The following is a 19,143-nucleotide window of genomic DNA, read 5'->3' as shown; positions in this document are numbered from 1 at the left end:
CTGATAGACTGTCCACCCACCTCGAACTGGTACTGTCAGTATGTGAAAGATTAGGTCTAATGGTCAATCTAAAGAAGTCTAAACTGACCCCCTCCCCACGGGCCCAGTTTATAGGAGCAGTGCTGGACTCCAGTAAGGGGAGAGCATTCTCACCACAGGAAAGAATTGCAGCGATAAAACGCTTACTACAACACTTCACAAGGTGCAAACACCAACCAGTAGTCTCCATTCAGAGGCTTCTAGGCCTCATGGCATCCACCACAGCCGTCACACCCTTTGCCAGATTACAAATGAGAAGTCTCCAAAATTGGTTCATTAGAGCATTTGATGTTTCCCGTCATTCCAAAATGCATAGACTCTCGATCCCGAGAAGGGTGCTGAGATCACTTCAGTGGTGGTTCTCTGTACCCAACCTACTGAAAGGCATGCCTTTTGGCTGCTGGAGTCCTGACTTTACCCTCACTATGGACACCTCCATGGAGGGTTGGGGAGGCCATTGTGGTGATCAGTCAGTCCAGGGAAGGTGGAACACCAGTGAAACATCCTTGCATATTAATATGCTAGAGTTACTGGCAGTACGTTATGCTCTTACCTCCTTTACAGATATCCTGCGAGGCTCCAGAACACTCCTTCAATCCAACAATACCTGCACAGTATTTTACATCAACGAACAGGGGGGCATGGGTTCCATTCCCCTTTGCACAGAGGCACAGAGAGTTTGGCAGGTGGCCCTCTCAAACGACATTCAATTACGAGCCATTCATATAGCAGGAGTGCACAACACCTGGGCAGACTCCCTCAGCAGGTAGTTCCTCACAAATCACGAATGGGAACTACAGTACTACTTCCTACAACCAATAATTCAGCAATGGGGGGTCCCTCAAGTCGACCTGTTCACGACCAGGAGCAACAGGAAAGCGGACATGTTCTGCTCCCTAGCAGGGTATGACCAGACATCCCTAGGAGATGCGTTTCAAATCACCTGGTCAGGCACCCTTTTCTATGCCTTTCCCCCATTCCCTCTTCTGTCCAGAGTGTTGGGGAAGATCCGATCAGACAACACTTCCTGCATTCTGATAGCACCCCGATGGCCACGCCAAAACTGGTTCACAGAACTGGTTCACCTGGCGGGAGGAATTCACAAACCTTTTCCCAGTCACCCGGGACTACTTCGTTGGGGGGACCTAGCCCATCACGATGTAGGCAGGTTACACCTCACAGCCTGGAGAATCCTGCCCAATCGACAGTAGACCTTTCCGCTCCAGTGAGAGACGTGATATTACAGGCCAGAAGACCCTCTACCCGGTATTCGTATGATAGGAAATGGGAGAGGTTTGAAGGATGGTCCAGACCCCAAGGTCTATCCCCGTTTCTATGTCCCCTCTCTAAAGTGTTAGACTACCTCCTAGACTTGACCAAGTTGGGTCTCACGGTGTCTTCTGTACGAGTACACCTCGCTGCGATTTCTGCCTTCCATTACAAGGTTGAGGGATACACTGTGTTTTCGCACCCACTCTCCAAACGCTTCCTAAAGGGACTCAGCAATTTGTTTCCCCCTGTACCCAGGTTAGTCCCTATCCCTGGTTTTTGCCAAGCTTATGCTTTCCCCATTCGAACCCTTGGCCCATGCCCACTTGTCAGTGCTGTTTGCTAAGGTGGCATTCCTAGTTGCAGTCACATCTACCAGGAGGGTAGGGGAGTTAGCAGCTCTCCGAAAAATGACCCTTTCCTCAGGATATATAATGAGAAAGTGGTGTTACATCCCAGCATTAAATTCAGACCTAAGATAATTTCTAGTTTTCATCTGAACCAAAACCTGGTCTTACCAGTTTTTTTCCCACGCCCGGTCTCTCGGGCTGAAAAGACCCTTCACTCATTAGATCTAAAGAGAGCCATACTGTATTACATTGATAGAACAAAACACTTTAGAAAGTCGAATTCACTTTTTATTGGTTACCAAGGCCCCAAGAAGGGTAAACCAGCCTCATCCCAGTCCATAGCAAGATGGGTAGTTTCTGCTATCAGGCTCGCTTATAAGCAAGCAGGTGTAACTAGTCCATTAGAAGTCCGAGCCCATTCCACCAGGGCCCAGGGCTCTTCCACTGCCCTCCACAGAAGAGTCCCGATAGGTGACATCTGCAAGGCAGCGACGTGGGCAAGTGAGGACTCGTTTGTCAGGCACTACGCGCTGGATCTGCAGGCCAGAAGGGATGCAGAAGTGGGCAGAGCGGTCCTCCAGACGTTGTTCTCCTAGATCGACACCCTGAAGGGTAAGCTTGCTAAAATCCCACATGTGGGGCTGCACCGAAGACAGAAAATGAAAACAGAGTTGCACTTACCTGTAACTGCTGTTCATTGAGGTCTTCAGTGCAGACACACATCCCTCCCTCCAACCCCACTGTCGACCTAAACAAAAAACAAAAAACAGTGATATAAGCGTAATAGTGAATTATGATAGAAAGAAAGGACCTACTGGTACCTTACTCTACACTCTCTTGACTTGTATAGGGCCTACAGCCTTACCTGTACTGGGCATGGCTGGCTCTTACACTGTTATTGGCTTTGGTTGGCGGCGGGCGAGGAACTGAGGAGATAGGGGATGCCCCGCCCAGGAGCACGTGGGAGTTTTGGCGCGAAGACCGAGCCCGCCTGCCAAGGGGAGGGGCCTCCCCCTTTAGAGTGTTAAAGCTAATAAAAGTTTCCGGCAGCAGGCCTGCGCGCAGGCGCAGTCCCACATGTGTGTGTGCACCGAAGACCCCAATGAACAGCAGTTACAGGTAAGTGCAACTCTGTTTAGTCCTAACTTCTAAACAGTTAGCCTGTGTTGGGTGGCTGCCTTGTTGCATTCTTCACCTTCCTCTGTGTGTGTGTGTGTGTGTGTGTGTGTGTGTGTGTGTGTGTGTGAAAAAAGAAAAATATTATATTGTACATTAAAATAATGTTATTTTAAGGCTTGCTGGAATGGAAACGATAGTAAATCTTCAGGTTTGTGTTTAACCTTCAGTATTTTTGAGAAGAGGCCCTCTTTATATAATGACATTATTTTCTTTTTCATGTTTGAGGGCAGGGACAGAACAATCAGTGTTGTTGCGTGGTCTAATCCAAAATGTATTAATCCTTGGCTTCTGCTTCTTAGGGAAATGAAAACAGAAGGGGGAAGACAGTGCCATTCTACTGCAGGAGTCTGTTTGAAAGATATAGTTGGCCTGGAAGGTGTGGAATTAGGAGCAAATGGGAAGGTAAGACCCTTATCCTACCAAAAATAAAACCTCCTCAGCCAAATTTAGCATGTTTATGTTAAGCTGGCAGCCCAGGGGAACTTTACTCTTATTATTGTTATGGTCATTGACCAGTAAAATGCATATTTGCATATATAAAACATTCAAGTGGAGAAGAAAACAATTTTCGATAGGGCAACACCAGAAGACTACTTCATGATTATAGTAATACTGTTTTACCACTTGTATAATTCCAATAACAATGGAGTCTATAAATAAATCTATAAAAGCTAAAATAAAAGTAAAATACAGTAAAAATATGAAAATAAAATTTGAGATTTAAATTCATTTAACATTTTTTCATTGTACTTGCGGCGAACTTTACATACAAAAGCACAGAACTTAGCAACATTACCTGTAACCTGTGGATTTTCATCAGAGAGGAGTTTTTCGAGTCGAGTTTTTTCAGAACGACCTGGGATTTTCTTTACTAGAGGGTACAGCCCAGGGGAAAATAGGAAGTCCATTAATATTCTCCAGATCTTTTAAGAAAAAATGGCTTTTAAACAATGAATACAAATTCAGAACACAACTCATAAAATGTGTTTACGTGACCCTTCTGAATAATGCTGCTGCTGTTGTTGTTCTTTCCTAGACTGTTTCTTACACCCAGTTTCTGTTTCCAACCAATGCCTTGGGAGCACGGAGAAACACAATAGATTCCACCTCATCTTTCTCACAGTTTCGCAATGCAAGCCATCGTAGCCTTTCATTGGGAAGGGCGAACAGCACTCAAGGAAGTATCGATGCAGGTAACACTTTAGAGTGTGCACTCACCAACCTTTGGAGTAACTGTTCCTTTGTGCGAGTAGCACAGTGAAGATGCCTTTGTGCACATTCCACAAACCTCCATTCATCTCTTCCCTAGCTAGGGTTGCCAATCTTCAGGTACTAGCTGGAGCTCTCCTGCTATTACAACTGATCTCCAGCCAATAGGGACCAGTTCACCTGGAGAAAATGGCCGCTTTGGCAATTGGACTCTATGGCATTGAAGTCCCTCCTCTCCCCAAACTCCGCCCTCCTCAGGCTCTGCCCCCAAAACCTCCCACCGGTGGCGAAGAGGGACCTAGCCTATGAGATCTAGCTAGACCCAACTGGCTTCCTTACTATCCCTGGTAATATTAGTGTGAGCTGTTGCAACACCCCTGGAATTGTTGCAACTGTACAAACTATGGCGAGCAATGCCGGCCCTTTTTGCATGACCTTTGGACTGTGTAGTAGCTCATTCATACCTGCACCTTGCTCAACAGATCTTGCCCATTTTGTTTTGTCTCCAGTAAAGCCACTTGCTATGTACTTGTTTTTTTAAAAATTACACCAGCTGCCATGTTATTTCTTGGTAGAGTGGCTTTAAAACCCATAAATTACTTTCTGATAAGTCATGTGGGTACCTTGCTGTCCTCTCCCATCGGCATCTTCTAGCTAGTTTGTTAAATTAAATATTTGCTGGGGGCTGTGGCGTTTACTTCAGTACTTGAAGCCACCTCACCCATTGCTAAGCTGCCACTGAATACCACATCACTATTCATACCCAGCCACCCTTTCTATCTCAAATATAGACTTCCAATGCAAAATGCAAAGGAAATGCCGTGTTAATTAAACTGTATTTGTGTCTGCTGTAACTGGGTCTCATATAGTACCATATATGTTTAATTGGTTGCTTTGGTCGTTATAGGCAGCGACCTTGGAGATTATATTGAATACGACCCTAATCTTTTAGATGATCCTCAGTGGCCATGTGGGAAACACAAGCGGGTATTGATATTCCCTTCATATATGGTAAGTGCTATTTGATTGTTGTATAAAAAGATTGAATTTTAGTCATAGGCTATTTATAACTTTGAAGTCATATTTGGTCGATCTTGTGTGTATTGGTGTTGAAAATGACAAATCAGAATTCTGTATTTTAAATTACAGGGTTTGCCTTTTGGAAATGCAAAAGTGTGGGTCTATGGAAGCATGAATATCTCTTTTAGCCTCAGCCTTCCATCTGCAATATGGGGATAATGATACTTATCTGCCTTATAGAGTTGTTGTAAAGATTACAATGTATGTGAACTGTTTTAAACAATGGAAGCGTATAAATGCTAAGTGTTATTAATGCATGGTTGTTTTCTCCTGGTTTCCCCACAGGAAATTAAAACATTTTTTAAAAAATTTTAAAGGTTTAATATTTTATTTTAAACTTAGTTTGATTTCCAAGAGCTCTGGCTTTAGAATAGAAAATCTGAAGTTGTAATCACCATAGATATAGGAAACTAACGTTATAAGAGTTAAACTAAGTTTAAAATAAAATATTCAACTTTCAGTTTTTAAAAAAGTTTAATGTTGCTTTAGTTTTATGAAAGCTTTAGAGATCTTTCATATTCAGAATCAAGGTATTTGGCCCTGCATCATGTGTGTAGTGATAACCAAGGATTCTTAGAGTTTTCCAGAATGGGGTGAAAAGGATATCTTTAACTATGGTGATACTAATGATTTTATAACAGTGATCCTGATTTTCTGCAAGTAAGCTATGTGGAAATTAATAGGACTTTATTCCAAGCAAAAGTGTTTAGGGTCAAAGTGACAGCAGTCTTGCCAATTATTGCCTTATATAATTATATCCCACCTTTCTCCCCAGTGGGGACTCAAAGCAGTTTATGTCATTCTCCTCTCCTTCATTTTATTCTCACAATAACCCTGTGATGTAGGCGACGCAGAGTATATTAGTGGCCCAAGGTCACCCAGCAAACTTCCATGACAGAGTGTGAATTTGAACCTGATTCTTCCAACACTCTACACACAGGATCTTTCTAGCACTGGCTTTCTATTGTAAATATAATTGCATTGAGACAGATTGATACGCCTGGAGACTCTGATTTTCACTATATCTTAGAGAGGCTTCAGATGTACTGTCCTCTAGCTTACTCACTTCTCTTCCTGCATGGCAAGTGTCATGTGTGATGAGAAGACTCATGGAAGACAGTTAACAGCAGCAGCTCCCGTGACCAGGAATTTCCTCATGCCCATCACGCTTCTCACATGGAAGTTCCACTGTGTCTTGTACATCTAATATGGAGGGCTGATTCAAATACCATCTCACTGGTGTGCTTGCTTCCAAGGAGCCAAATCATATAAGACTGTTGCTATAATTGTTTCCCCCCAACTGATAGAATAGAATCATAGAGTTGGAAGGAACCACCAGGGTCATCTAGCCCAACCCACAATGCAGGAAATTCACAACTACCTCCCCACACACACACACAGTGACCCCTACTCCATGCCCAGAAGATGGCCAAGATGCCCTCCCTCTCATGAACGGCCTAAGGTCATAGACTCAGCATTGCTGACAGATGGCCATCAAGCCTCTGCTTAAAAACCTCCAGGGAAGGAGCACTTACCGCATCCTGAGGAAGTCTGTTCCACTGAGGAACTGCTCTGTTAGAAAATTCTTCCTAATGATAAAATATTGTAAATACAATAATAATATAATGCTGTCCTTACTGGGATGGGAGAAATGCTGCTGGGGAATGCGGGAGATAAGGCCACGCTGCCACCATCCGTGTGGCTTTTTGATGTACAAATTAGACAGCGCCCACCTACGCAAGCACTTCATACTTCAAGAGGGCAGACATGTGAATATACGGAAGTGGCTGCTGCCGCTGCCGTAATGTCTAGTCTGACCCTTAAAGACACTGAATACAGTAGCAGATTGGACTGAACGGAATACAGCTTTAATTACCATATTTCACAAGTGGGCAGAGCTGAGAGTGGCCCTTGTGTCAGCATGGAACATTTTGTTCTCTGTGTGTTGAGCTCCGGCTTGTAATTAAACTTTCATTAGTTGGCAGGCTTTTGTCATTAGGGCTTGGCAGCTGCAGTCTTGTAGAAATTATTTTCCCTGATGGGTGTGGACAGAAATCAAGTGAGTGAGTGAAAAGGGCACCAGGGGTGGGCGGGGAGATAACACAAAGAAGGAATAAAATGTACACAGTAGTCAGGACAAATGGCTGTGTAAATCCATTTTTCTCCATTGTGTTCAAAACATAGCAGCAGTGAACCGTCGATTTTGTTCTGGCCTTTTGATTAGGACCTTGATGGCAGACTAGGGGCAAGATAAAACAAATGGGGACTGCAGGATTTGGTATGAGAGGAAAGAAGTACTTGTAAATTGGGCGTAGTTTTGTTGTTTTGTTGGTAATGGGTTAGCTTAAATATTTACATTTGGGTGATCATCTTCAAGAGCACCAAGAACATGCAGTTCCTACCTGCGAGTGGTTTTGGTGGGGAGTTGGCCTAGGGTTGGATGCTACCAACTGTTCAGCTGGTGAAAAAGAGAGGAGGGGTGATATTGCCCAATTTCCTTCCTTGCATCCTTTGTGGCCCATATGTTCACACATTTCACCAGCATCACCTTTTGGGGTGTTCGAGGGGGCCCTTTCTCCCTCTGCTACTCTTATAGGCATTTACAAAGAAAAAGGCAAAACAAGCCCCTCCATCCCTACTCTCCACTGTTTTGGTTGTGTACTTTGTTTCTTTTTTATTGTTATTTATTTATAAAATTTTGGGATACAGAAAAGAGAAAGGGATAAGGGGAAAGGAGTCTGATAGGGGGAAAAAAGTTTGCACTTCCGAGCCAATGTCAGAAATAAAATAATTAAACAGAATCGAGAACAAAGAAACAAAAATGGAAAGATTATATGTTGAACTAGAACAAATCTTAAAATAATATATATCTCTTAAAGTTCTTTTCAAATGGCTAAATCATATCATACTCGTAATAATCTTTCATTTTCTTGCAAGCATCTAATTACGCCTACATTTAAACTAAATGTTCCTTACTCTGATATTTCAAAAGTAATCTTACTTCAGATTTCATCTACTTTTCTAAAAAAATGCTTATTTACAGCATATCTGATAATCTTAAACTGAACAAACCATTACACACAGTAGTTTGTTAAATATAGTTTCTTCTTTTCGTCTGCTATTATGAAACTTTATCCTTTACTGTTTGCATAATAATCATATAAAGGTTGCCATTTCAGTTCAGATTCTTCTACAGGCTTTTGATTCACCAAATGCATTTGGCTGTGCACTTTGTTTTGATGGACCATTCTGTCTGTTTCAGTATTCTCCTCTTTCTGGTTGCTGACCAGTGTCCTAATGTTGTTATCTCTGTGCAAGGCTACTCATCGTATCTGCTTGTGACACAAGAGGTACAGTACGACAGTATACAATCTGGCCTTGATGTTGAACAAAGGAGAAGATACGTGATTGGACTGCACCAGGCAACAGCTTTTGAAAACCTGCATGCTCCTGGGTACTGTTGTAGCCAACAGCATACCAGTGTCAAAGAGCTTCTCTTCAGAGGCTGAAATGTTCTTTAGAAAGTGATGTTTAATTAATCCATTCATTTTGGCACAACTGTATTGAGGAATAGTGCATTGTATGGTGTGTGTGTGTGTGTAAAGTGCTGTCAAGTCACAGCCGACTTATGGCGACCCCTTTTTTTGGGGGGGGGGGGGTTTAGAGACTAACAGAGGTGGTTTGCCAGTGCCTTCCTCTGCACAGCAACCCTGGACTTCCTTGGTGGTCTCCCGTCCAAATACTAACCAGGGCTGACCCTGCTTAGCTTCTGAGATCTGACGAGATCAGGCTAGCCTGGGCCATCCAGGTCAGGGCATTGTATGGTATAGAATTATAAAAAAGGAGTGTAGAATTATTGTGATGCTGACTTTTCAAAACTTACCTGACTAGGCAAGTCAGATTAGTCTGTTCAAATATTTGCAGATTCTCCACCTTTTAACAAATATGCTTTAAAGAATGAGAACATTCATCCTGAGCTGCTCTTGACTTTAAGTTCAATAAACTAACCAGCAAATGCTTGCTTAAGTTCTCCCAACATATTTGTTGTTTCTGAGATTTATTTTTCCTTGTGCCCTCCATGGGTTTATAGGGTCTTATTCCACAAGATCCTGCTGTGCTCTTTCTCTCTCACACTTTTCACTTTGTCCCACCCCAAAAGCAGGTGCCACCAAACGAGTGTCTCTTTCTTTTTTCTGAATTGGGGAAGACCTAATACCACCTAATGCAACCTTATGGGAACCACGAGACCTAACCCAGAGAAGCAGGATTGTCAGTGTTTTGTCAGAGCTCCTTTCCTGCAGTTTAACTTCTGTATTACCACATTTACTTGAAAGGAAGGCAACCCTGAATGTAAGGCGACCTCGCTAAAAATGTTAATATACCCCCCAAGAAAAGGTTTATTGGACATAACTGTAACATGTATGCAATTATAAGAAGACCCCCCCCCCCATTTTTATGGCATGTGTGTGTGTTAAGTGCCATCAAGTCGCTTCTGACTCATGGCGACCCTATGAATCAATGTCCTCCAAAACATCCTATCTTTAACAGCCTTGCTCAGGTCTTGCAAATTATGGGCGGTGGCTTCCTTTATAGAGACAATCCATCTCTTGTTGTGTCTTCCTCTTTTCCTGCTGCCTTCAACTTTTCCCATCATGATTGTCTTTTCCAGTGACTCTTGTCTTCTCACAATGTGACCAAAGTACGACAGCCTCAGTTTAGTCATTTTAGCTTCTAGGGTCATACCAGGGGAAAAACCTAATCTTCCATTGGAGTAAGTACTGTACTAACTATGACAGCACAAAACAATTGTTCCCTGTATTCTTTTAAATATTTGCAGATTAGTACTATCCTTATATTTTTGGTGAGGCAAATCTGCCATTAAGGGTTAATAGTGCTGGGCTGTTATATCAGGTGAGCCCATTCAATTTTCATCTCCAGGCTAAATATAAATAAATTCCTTTAAATTCACAACTGATTTGATGTACCGCTATCAGTCTCTTGAAGTGAGCGGTTAGTTGAACTGTAAATACGTTAAACCGCTGCAATCTGGCTGCGCCAGTGTTCTCCTTCGGTGTTCCTGGCAGAATCTCTGTGCCTTTTAACACCTGCAGCATGAGGCAGAAATACAACAGGTTGCGGCTGCCAGTAAACATTCTTCTCAGATTAGGGCAGATGATCTGTCATGAGTCACAACAAAGCCTTCTGTTGCAGAGAGAAGCAACACACATTTTTAAAAATATATTTTCTGCCACTTCTGTCATGCTTACAAAATGGCAACGATTAGTGGGGATGATAAGCCGTTTCAGAATAATTAACAGCAACCTGTTCGATTTTTATGCATAGCTCCTTAACGATAATGCAGATTCTCAATGCCGTAAACAGAATGCAGTCATACAGAATTGATATATCGCAAATACTTAGAGGCTGGTGGATCGCTTTATTAATGATGGCACTTCTCTGCTTCCATGTGGTGGCACCAAATGTTTCTTTACTCCCGCAGTACAGCAAAGCATAAATTATTTAGGTTGCCTTTTACAGTGGTCTTTTTTTTTTCTGGTGGCAATAAAAGGAATCCCCAAGACTGTGTTTAAAATTCTGTCACAGACCTAGGCACATAAACTATTCATTACACCCGTGGAGCACAGATCCACAGTGGGGAAGCAGCTGTTCAAGAGAACCCGAGCCAAAAGACTCAGCACAGGTTTATTATGTTTCTTGAAAATAGATTTTCTTATGTATAGCTTGCTGCTTGCTTGTGGTGAGTAACAGCTGTCCTTGGTGAACACTTAGAGGGGCAAACAGCAGCTATTCCACACCATCGGGGCATTCTCTTTGAACACATGAAGCTGCCTTATACTGAATCAGACCCTTGGTCTGTCAAAGTCAGTATTGTCTACTCAGACCGGCAGCGGCTCTCCAGGGTCTCAGGCAGAGTGTCTTTCACATCACCTACTTGCTTAGTCCCTTTAACTGGAAATGCTGGTGATTAAACCTGGGACCTTCTGCATGCCAAGCAGATGCTCTACCACTGAGCCACGGCATCTCCCTCTTTGTTTCACCTGTGAGTACATGCAGGAATCACAGTACTGAATGGTAATAATAAAGTGTTATTGTAATTGCTTACATGTACATATTCTGTCTTCTAGTCTTGCAGAGCTAGTAGCAGGAAGGGTTAAGGATATATTTTGAAAATAAGGAAATGGTGATGACAGATAATCAAGTGTCCCAGCTCTAGAAGCTGTACAGACCGTGAAAGAATCATTGTACTGGGGAGGGGTTGTGGCTTAGTGGAAGAGCCTCTGCTTTGCATGCAGAAGCGTCTTCAGTTAAAAAGGACCTGGCAGCTGGTGATGTGAAAGACCTGAGACCCTGGAGAGCTGCTGCCAATCAAAGGAAACAATACTGATCTTGATCGACCAATGGTCTGATTCAGTATAAGGCAGCTTTATGTGCAGTCATACCAAACTGATCTTGTGCACTGAACATCAGATGCACACCAGAACACTCTTATGTTTTGTACTGCGGACGGGTGCAGTGTCTGATTGCGGTGTATTGGCACCTGTGCTGGTACAAAAAGTGCCACAGGGATTTCTGTACAGTCGCATTTCTGCTTGAAGTGTTACAGTGTTTTCCTTGGCCCTTGCTCCCACATCAGACAAGGGGAGAGAAGCATTGGAACATGCAGACACTACTTCTTTTAAAAAGTTTCATAGTTTGAATTGTACATTTTGCCTTTCCAACTTTACAGATTAAAAAAACAGATGGGAGTGAATTTTTGATGCTTGATTCTCTCTCCCCCTCACCAGCTTTCTGGTAACTTTTCCAGCAACCAACAAACTTGTAAGATGATTTAGAATTGCTTTGATTGTCTAGAGAGTCGCCTCAGTAACTGGTCTCAATGGTGAGCCCTGGCAAGAACTCATACTGGCTTAGCACCACAGGGAAGCAGCCTGGTGTTTAGTTGTCTGTTTTCACGGAAGGGTAGGGCAGGTCATTGCTGTGTCTGGCTGAACGTCTGCCAGAATAAATAGCTACCAGTTCCAGTGGACTCGTGCCAGGTTTTTCTCCAAGTCTGAGCACTAACAACATTATTTCATGTCCTCAGAGTAAACAGTCTGCCACTTTAATACATTGGACTTGCTTCAGGGACTTCAAATACTGTGTCAGCCTCTGGGTTACATTTTTACTGTCCATGTTCTAAATATGAATATTGTTCTCAGTTGTGGTTGAGTGATGGGAGGTAAGAGAAAATTAACTTCTCAGAACTTTCTTTGTTAAAAATATATACTTAAGAAGTTTATGAACAATAGCCCTATCTCTTCCCTTTGAATTGTTCCCGAGCCAACCTGTAAGCCAGTGTGGAGGTTCAGTGAAAGAGTCAGCAGACCATGGCTGAACACTTGTTCTATCAGTTATAAGCGTTGCAGTGTCATTCATTAATTCTGCTACCCAAAATTCCAATCTGTATTTTTAATGACAACCAGTGTAAATAATTTCATAGAAGACTGTAACAGGGTTAACAGCTTTGGTTGAAGCAACAGAGAGAGATGGACAAGAGAGGCATTGCCTGAAGACGAAAGAAAGATGACAGTCAATGGCATGTAAGCCTGGACATCTTTGTGCAGGTTTCTAGGTCTTCTACCCTGTCAGGATCTCACCATAGAATATGGTTCATGGTATCTGCTGTTGAAGAACTTTGTACTCTTATTATAGCGCAGAGATTTTCAGCTGTGAGGTTTCTGTTATAAGTGGGGGGAAAAAACAACAACCAACAAACCCATGAAAAACAATAAGAAAGGCTGATTGAGCTTTTGAGGCATAAGAAATTGGGCTTTTCATTTTTGTATAATATTCCTTCCTTCCTCCTCCCCATTGCTGTTTAAAATGATTGAGTACAAAAATGGTGCTAGAAGAATAAGTAGTAAACAATGCTATACTAATTTACTTCAGCAAAGGTATTCTACATATAGAAGCCAAGTGTGTAAAGAACATAAATGTCCCACTCAAACATGGATTTTGGATGTATTTTCTGCATTATATTTTCTCCTCCATTATATCATTCTTGATCTACAGCCCCATTCTGAACAGTGATCTCTCTTATAAGCTTTGAGTAGTAATTACAGATAATCTCCTAATCTAACATTCACACGCATCCATAGACTGTAACAGAAACCCAGCAAAAGAGAAATATAATTCAAGGTTTTCTGAATTGTAGTTTTCTGGGTAATTCTTCACTACTTTAAGAAGTGACTATTTTAAGAATCTGCATCTCTTTCAAAAGAGTACTTCAGAGGCAGAATTTTCTTTGGGATTCTTGGCCTTTTCAAGGTCAGACTTAGTGTCACTTGCAGATTTAGGACGGGGAAGTTGATTTTCAAGAGTGATAATTAGTCAAGACACAACAGGAAGGGAATGAATAAGTATATGTCGAGACGTAGAAAGCATTTGTTCAGTTGGACAGTTCCGAGGGCTAGGATGTGTACTGTGTTTGAAGACAACCTGCAAGAGCACAATGGGTATTTCCAGGGATGTGACTAATCCAGCATATTCTAATGGCAGCCATCAACTTTGTTTTTAAATCCTAGATATATTGGGTATCTAAAATGTATCTAAAATAACTTTCTCCATCATAACAATTCTGTACCATTTGCACTCAAGCAACACTATGAAGTACTTATAACATCAGCCTTATCAGGGCTTCTTTAACTGCTCATCATCCAACATATGTCTCGCTGCTCTCTACATAGAACAAACAGGTCAGTTTCTCCTTAAGAGACTAAATGGACAGATATCCAAAATGACAACTCTGAAAATCCAGTTGAGAACATTTCAGTGTACCAAGGACACTTAGCTTGAAAGCAACTATGCTGCAACAAAAACATTTCAAAGGGAGATTTTGATTAGAATGACATATAAATGTTTAATTTCCCCTAGAAATTTTTGGTTGGATCCTACCAGACTGTTCCACTGGTATTCCTGTAGCACAGGGATTCTCAACGTGGTGCCTCTTGGCACTGTGGTGCCTGCGGAATGTCTTGAGAAAGTGGGTGGGGCTTTTGTTCAGGAAGGCTTCTGAATGGTAATGCAGATTTATTTTTTTAAATGTTGCTTTGGCAGCAGCTATCACCATAACACAAGGATCTTTACTTTGTGACTGAAGGTAAGCTGCGGCTGCTATTTTGTGGCATGCTCCCCCTCCCATAGCAACCATTTTGTGGCCAGAATGCTGTAGTGGTTAAGAGTGGTGGTTTGGAGTGGTGGAGTCTGATCTGGAGAACTGGGTTTGATTCCCCACTCCTCCACATAAGCGGTGGACAGTAATCTGGTGAACCGGGTTGGTTTCCCCATTCTTACACATGAAGCCAGCTGGGTGACCGTGGGCTAGTCACAGCTCTCTTAGAGCTCTCTCAGCCTCACCTACCTCACAGGGTGTCTGTTGTGGGGAGGGGAAGGGAAGGCAATTGTAAGCCAATTTGATTCTTCCTTAAGTGATAGAGAAAATTGACATACAAAAACCAACTCTTCTTCTTCTACCCACCACATTGTGTCAAAATTCCAAAAGTGCCCACAGGCTCAAAAAAGTTGGGAACTGCTGCTCTAGCACAAGGAATGTTCTGCCTGCTGGCAGAAGAACCTCTTGCATCAGCAGAAGTCTTGCACCAGAGAAATATGCCAGTCCTAGAGAAGCATCTTGGTAGGCTCTGACCTGTGGTATTATAATTTGTGACTGCTGTTGTAAGATAAGAACATAATTACCCATTCTTGATTGGAAATATATATCGAAATGTCACAGAGTTTCTGCTGCCCCTTGCGTTGAGTAGCCTTTTGACCCTGTGGGTGTGAGAGACGGGGAGGAAATCTGTCTGCTAACTCACAGTTCATATAGTTTATGAAGTGGGTTCTAGTTCAGTAAAGCTTTCTCTGTTAGGGCACTTCCACACAGCCCAAATAATGCACTTTCAATCCACTTTCACTGCACCTTAATGATTATGTGCAAGTGGATTTTGCCAGTTCACACAGTAAAAACCACCTTCAAAGTGCATTGAAAGTGGATTGAAAGTGCATTATTTGGGCTGTATAAAAGTGCCCTTATAGTTTTTAAGATATCACAAAACTCTTTTTCTTTGGCTACAACAGAATAACATGTTATCCCTAGGAAGTCCTTGGATAGAATAATGACCTGACCATATCATTGGTGGTTATTATCAAGGTGTACAGGATCGTTTTTGTGTTTAAGAACATGCAAAATTTCCCTGCCAAGTAGATTTTTAAAAAATCACTCTTGAAGTTTTTCCTGATCTATTGCAGACAACAGTCATTGACTACGTAAAGCCATCGGACCTTAAGAAGAATATGAATGAAACCTTCAAGGAAAAATTCCCCTACATCAAGATGACTCTCAGTAAAATAAGAAGGTACTAATACCATACAAAACAGCCCTTTAGTAAATGTGGCACATGGACATAAAATATTAACAATAAACTTTCTGAAACAGCGACCTTCAAAAGCATAGAACAAACCAACTGTTTGCTTTGACTAGGAAGCTGAATAAATAAGATAGGAAGCATGTGGGGCACAGATATATTCCTGGCCTGCCGTGTTTTGAAATCATTATCTGAATGCACTAAAAGGCAAAGATATATGGACATAATTATTTTAATAAATGTAAAGTTATTTTGCAGGTGTTGTAATGAAGAATTTGTTACAAAGACCTTTGGCTGACTCTCATTTTGTGCTGTATATCTTACATTTCACAAGTGATATCAAATGTGCAACACGTGATGGGTAGTCATGCCAATACAAATTGTTTTTATGCCCTGAGTAGACAAACCAGAGGATATGGTGGCTTCTCAGCGCACACATGTGTAATGAAAAAGTTCTCTCTGCCCTTCATACGTTGTGGTACATGGATTTTTCTGGGTTTGGGCTTAATCTATTTTTTTTTAAAGAATGAAGTAACTTCTGCTGTTACCAGTCACTTAAAGGACTGCAGTCCCAAAGCTTGCTAACCTGCAAGATCCAACTGTAATAGCAACTGAATTGAGAAACTAAATCTCATCTCTAGCTCATTAGTTACTGTTTGCCAGTATTTAGAAGTTTAGAAGGCACTGTATGCTTGCATGCACCCAGGCTATAACAGGATGCAAGTATCCTTAAAAGAGGGACAGAAGCATTATTCGTTTATTTATATATTCGATTTATGTCCTGCCCCTTCCCGACAACGCCGAGCTCGGTGCGGTTCACAACACATTCAGACAGTTAAAACATAGCAGTTTACAGTGAAAATTCTCAGCCTTTATTAAAATAGTAATGGCGCCACTAATCATAAGTAACTGGGGTTAACCAAAGGGGAGGAATAAAGGAAAGGGAGCAATCTCAATAAAAGAAGGGATAAGAGATAAAAATAAGCATGTCTAAACATAATGAATTAAAGAGACGGGTGGGGTGGGGGGAGGCATGGAGGGGAGGCCAGCCCAGCCAAGATGGAAAGTGTTGCTGTCCTCTACCGTCACCATAGCTTCTGTCCTAGGAAGCCCAAGCCAGCATAGGCTGTCCCTTACACTAGCACAAATTGGAAAGCCAGCAAAAAGGAGCTGTAATGGATAGGGAGCACAAAGAATAGTGCTGCAAGAGCTGTCCTTGCACCAGAACCTTTGCCTGCTCTTAGAGGAGAGCAAGCCCTATTTCTGACTCCTTTTCTTCACTCCACTGTAAAATTTCCACCATAAAATTTCTTGGATATTGGGTCTTGTACAGTTCCTATCCTATGTGATGGTAACTGGAGTTTGAAGGTGCACGTGAAGTTTGTGCACAAAGCCTTTCTTTAAACCAGTGGTTCCCACCGCCTCCTTGGTTCCACAAACTTGACCCCAGTGCCCCCTACCCTATCCAACAACACAGTTGAAGGGGCCCACCTCTAGCGTCCCCCTGCTGCCCCCTTCCCTCTTAGTGCCCCCCTAGGTAATCCCACTACCCCCCAGGGGGTGGTACCACCCACTTTGGGAACCACTGCATTAAATAGAAATTATGTTCAGCAATTAAGCAGACTCTTTAAATCTAGGTACATTGAGAGCAACAGCCTAATAGATCACAGATGAGATGCATCAGTGAATTAGCTGGTGAGCATATCAGGTGCATTTTTTTTTCAGGCATCTCAATAATAGGCATTGTTGTCACAATCTGTGAGTTTCTTTGACAACACACTATTTTTTCCCTCCTTTTCAGCCTGAAGCGTGAGATGCGCAAAGTCGCTCAAGAAGAGTGTGGTTTTGAGGAACCCACAGCGGCCATGGCTTTTGTGTATTTTGAGAAGCTGGCTCTCAAGGGGAAGCTCAACAAGCAGAACAGAAAGCTCTGTGCCGGAGCATGCGTCCTGCTAGCTGCCAAAATTGGCAGCGACCTCAAGAAGCATGAAGTCAAACATTTAATAGATGTAAGTATGTCTAGGCCACCAAGCTTGTCTAGCCCACAGAAATGAACAGAGTTTTTAAGTAAAGTTGAAGGAGGGTGGGCAGGGCAACAATTGAAATGAAAGAATTGTTAACTTACCATGTTTTGCGGCAGCCTCGTTTCAACATGCAACTAATTCTTTGGAGAAATAATTCCAAGTACTGGCACATAAGACTGGTAACCTGCTGCACTAAGATTGTTTCTGTTTTGCTCTGTTTCAGAAGCTGGAAGAGAAGTTCCGGTTGAACAGACGAGAACTGATTGCCTTCGAGTTCCCCGTGTTAGTGGCCTTGGAATTTGCTCTCCATCTACCTGAACATGAAGTGATGCCACATTATAGACGTTTGATCCAGAATTCCTAGCATAGGCTACCCTTTTGGGGAAGGGTTTAAAAATGTTGTCTGAGTGCAGAAGAGCAGCAGTTACTACTGGAAATGCAAAAATGGGACAAAGCTGCCCCAGCACCCTGTTTTCCTCTCATTTTCAGTGCAGCAACCAGATAGTTGGAATAAAGCACTAAATTCCTTAGAACTCTCAGGCTAGATGAACTGTTAACTATTCAGAGCAAGTTGTGAATGAGTTGCGAGTGGACAGCAGATGAAACAGAGTCACACAACTGGGACCAAAAAAGAACTTTTGTGAGTTGCCCATATCATTCTGGTGAGAATTAACAGCAGCCTTCGCATCACGCTTTCTCTCATCTTCCCTTTATGAACCTCATCAGCTTTCCTGCAAGGGTTTTCCGGCTTACAGAAGGATTCCTCAAGCAATGACAGGTTGTAATAGATATCTTCACTGTGTCAGCAATGTGCCAATCTATTTTTATATTTGCTATTGAAAGTGCACTTTTTCCTTGTGGGTAGCTGGATTGTTTGGTTGCAGGTGAGATAGATTGAACCAGCTTGGAACCAGGTGGCTGTTTTGGATCATTGATTTAATATTGTTTACTAAAGATCAGAGGACAATTTTGCTCTCCTTGCTTAAACTTAACTACTGAAAACAGGCACATAGGTTCATTTGAATAACCTGGGATAGGAATTTGTAATCCCGGACGGTGGCTGCTTGTTTGCTTTTCTCTAGCTGCTTTTATTTTGCTAACGATTCCACTGCAAATATTATTACACTACAAATGAGAAACTGGCACCCGTCCTTAGGTCTTCACTCTTGTGTGTGGTCCCGTTCAAGTGTTCACTATGGAAGAGAGATGTTGTTTTGTAAGTGTCTTGTTCTTAAGCCACAAGCGTATTTCTAACCTCTGTGGAGATGGTTAGACTTGCACTCTGTAGTGTTTGTATTCTGTGCTCTATGTTAGAGTGCATTTTGAGCACATTGACTGTGCTGCACGTTAAACAGTGTTTTATAAAACCCAACTTGTACAGCCGAGCAGGGAAATCGGCAGCCAAGGGCCTTGGCAGCAGACACACACCCTCAACGCGGGCAATTTTTTGTTGTTGTTCAGTTGTTGTTGTTTTTTAAATCGAGTTGACAATATAAAATCAAATGGGAGGAGGGCACTGAAATTGCTGTTTTTATATCTCAGATATTTCACAGCTCTGGAGTCTTATAG

The 19,143-nt window shown here is 42.3% G+C and overlaps 1 protein-coding gene across 1 annotated transcript in view; it reads left to right on the top strand.

Annotated features, from left to right (window-relative positions):
• CABLES1 (Cdk5 and Abl enzyme substrate 1) overlaps nt 1–18,148 on the top strand; it is a 69,504-nt gene extending 51,356 nt beyond the window's left edge. The window contains exons 4-9 of the mRNA XM_056854278.1: nt 3,137–3,239; nt 3,874–4,030; nt 4,954–5,057; nt 15,435–15,541; nt 17,352–17,559; nt 17,798–18,148. Of these exons, the coding sequence (XP_056710256.1) occupies nt 3,137–3,239; nt 3,874–4,030; nt 4,954–5,057; nt 15,435–15,541; nt 17,352–17,559; nt 17,798–17,938 (820 nt within the window). The 3' untranslated portion in view covers nt 17,939–18,148. The remainder of the gene's footprint in view (nt 1–3,136; nt 3,240–3,873; nt 4,031–4,953; nt 5,058–15,434; nt 15,542–17,351; nt 17,560–17,797) is intronic.
• Nucleotides 18,149–19,143: the final 995 nt, after the last annotated feature.

The sequence above is a fragment of the Euleptes europaea genome, chromosome 8, assembly GCF_029931775.1.
Source record: "Euleptes europaea isolate rEulEur1 chromosome 8, rEulEur1.hap1, whole genome shotgun sequence".
NCBI classification, from domain to species: domain Eukaryota; kingdom Metazoa; phylum Chordata; class Lepidosauria; order Squamata; family Sphaerodactylidae; genus Euleptes; species Euleptes europaea.
This window is presented reverse-complemented; position numbering and strand designations above follow the sequence as displayed.